The sequence below is a fragment of the Arachis ipaensis genome, chromosome B04 (assembly GCF_000816755.2).
Source record: "Arachis ipaensis cultivar K30076 chromosome B04, Araip1.1, whole genome shotgun sequence".
Lineage (NCBI taxonomy): Eukaryota > Viridiplantae > Streptophyta > Magnoliopsida > Fabales > Fabaceae > Arachis > Arachis ipaensis.
In genome coordinates, this window is record NC_029788.2 from 70,526,832 (window position 1) to 70,529,382 (window position 2,551).

The window sequence follows — 2,551 nt, forward strand, 5'->3', positions numbered from 1 at the left end:
TCAACTAGTTTAACTTTTATTAATTTTATGCACAAACAAATGAAAGAATAAATTAATAGATCACATGTCAACGAGTTATAACTTAAATGATATAATTTTTTCTTCTTCACCTATGTTTTTCCAAAAAAGAAAAAAAGAAAAAAAAGAAATTTTTTTACTTCAAAAGTTCACTTCTGCTTCCATCTTCTGCTGTGTTTTGTGTTTCTGCAAAACAAAGGAGAAGTTCACTGGTAAGAAGTCACACTCACGTCACCTTCCCTTTTATTTGCGACTTTCAGAACCTATTTATTATGTATATGTAATGAAATGTGTTTATTTATTTAACTTTTCCAATTAGCTTTAGATTTTGAACCGAAGAAGCAAATAGAAGAAGCTCTTGCATCTACATTATTATTATTATTATTACTGTTGCATCTTTTAATATATTCGAATTCTCAAAAATGTTTCATTTTTCTTTTATTTATATCACTTATTAAGGAAGTTGCAAAATCCTAGCGTGTTTCCGGCCATGGACGTTGATACTTTTTCCCTTTTTTGAGTAGAAGAAAAGTACAGACAATCTTGAAATAACACTTCTTTGTCAGAAGAAGTGACTTTCAATATTCCATTATTTCATTCATGGCTCAAGAGGTACCATCTTCTCTTCTCTTCTCTTTTCTCTTTTCTCTTTTCTCCATTATCTCTTTTTCTTACGAAATTTGAGAAATTGAAAAAATTTTAGATATTTCAAAAATACTAGTGTTCTAACCGTTTATATGAATTAGGATCAACGGCTAAAATCATTAAAATATTAGTATTTTTGGAATGCCTGAAAATTTTTCTTAGATATTATCTAAAGAAGTTCCTTTGGTTGATGCAGGAAGAAGGGTGGCCTTTGGGATTGAGATTCTTGAACTCAGGAACGGGGTTGGTGAGAAATAATGAAGATTACTCTGGATCAGTTTCATTCACTACTATGCTTACTGCTTCTCCCGTTCATTCAAAAGATTCTGCCTCAGATCTTGACACTCAGGCCAGTAATCTACTTTCAATCTAAACCCACATTTTATTATGGCAATTACTCCCATGAAGATGGCAAAAACATTTTTTCATAATGATCTTTGTTCAAAAAGTGTAACTTATTTATTTAGTAACATTTTAAATAAAGGTAACACTTTTACTTCAAATAAAATCAATTTCTACCATCTATCATTCAATGGTCAAAATGATGTATTTTCACATGATGATAACTATTAGTAAATATGTTCAATTTCGTGATTTTTCAATAAGAAAAAACTTAGGGACCAACAACTTTTGTATTTTTTAGCCAATAATTTTTTACTATTAGATATAATCTCATACCATTAAAAATACTATTAATGATTAATTAATAATTACAAAATACTAAAATTGCTGCACCTAATATTCTTCTTTCAATAAATATATCTTTAGTAGTAATTCCTTTATTAGTACTAGAGCAAATACTGTGCCTATTAATACGTCCTTTTATAAAGTAAACGTGGATAATAATAACAAATTTGATTTAGTTAAAATGGTAAGTATTATACTAAAGTCAAAAGATCATAAATTTTACTCTTGGCACCTTTTAATTTTAATATTGAAAAAATAATGCTGTTTTTTACTTTTGTTGAGATGTGGTGTGTTTTACCATGTTGTAGAGGTGGATATCAACAAAATTAAACGGTCAAATTTCGAGTTACACAAATTTAAATAGAGAAATACTATTTGTATACTAAAATCAGCTATTAAAATTATTTGTGTATAAATACATGCAGTGATAGATCTAAAAATTTTATAAGAGGGGCTAAATTAAATATAAAATAAATTAAAATATAATAAAATAAAAAATCAACAAAATATAATTTATAGTATATAAGTCAACATTAATAATTATATTATATAGAAATTAACATTTAACTACATATTTTAGAATTATATTTTTAAATTTGTTTTGTGATATTTCATATAACTAAAATTATAAATTTATCATTTGAAATAAATTTTGAAGCATTCTCTTCTTCAACATATACAATCATATAATCTGCTAAAAATTCATCTTTTATCTTATTTTAAAGTCTTGTTTTAATAATTTTAAATTGTATATAAAAAGGGAATTTTTATTTAAATATATATATTGAGAAAATAAATAAAAGTACACACAAAAAAAGTTTAATATAAACAAAAATACACACTAAAGAAAATCGAAATTATAAAACTACACACTAAAAATGATAATTGATGAACAAAAGTGACACGCATGTTATTAGGACCCGTTTTCATTAAGTTAATTACGTAGGTGGCAGTTCAATTTGATAAGCTTGCACAATTTGAATTATTTAGTAAACTTGAGGTGGAATTTCACACTTTTGCATTAAAAAATATTTAAAAACAAAATACTAATGAATTGTCCTAATTTAGAAGATCCCTATCTTACCCCTTTGTAAAATTTTGGGAAATCCAGGGATAGGAAGTAAATGCCTAACACGTCTTCCAAGTGTGTAATAAAAAAAACTCAAACCTTAGAAATGAGAAGCTCAAGGGAAAATTAAAA

At 26.0% G+C, this 2,551-nt stretch overlaps 1 protein-coding gene across 2 annotated transcripts in view; it reads left to right on the top strand.

Moving 5' to 3' along the window:
* LOC107637812 (uncharacterized protein At3g17950-like) overlaps positions 123-2,551 on the top strand; it is a 17,969-nt gene continuing 15,540 nt past the window's right edge. The window contains exons 1-3 of one of the 2 annotated variants that reach the window (XM_016341113.2): positions 123-230; positions 478-630; positions 860-1,012. In XM_016341113.2, the coding sequence (XP_016196599.1) occupies positions 619-630; positions 860-1,012 (165 nt within the window). In that variant the 5' untranslated portion in view covers positions 123-230; positions 478-618. The remainder of the gene's footprint in view (positions 231-477; positions 631-859; positions 1,013-2,551) is intronic. The other variant, XM_021121195.1, reaches the window with a different exon arrangement.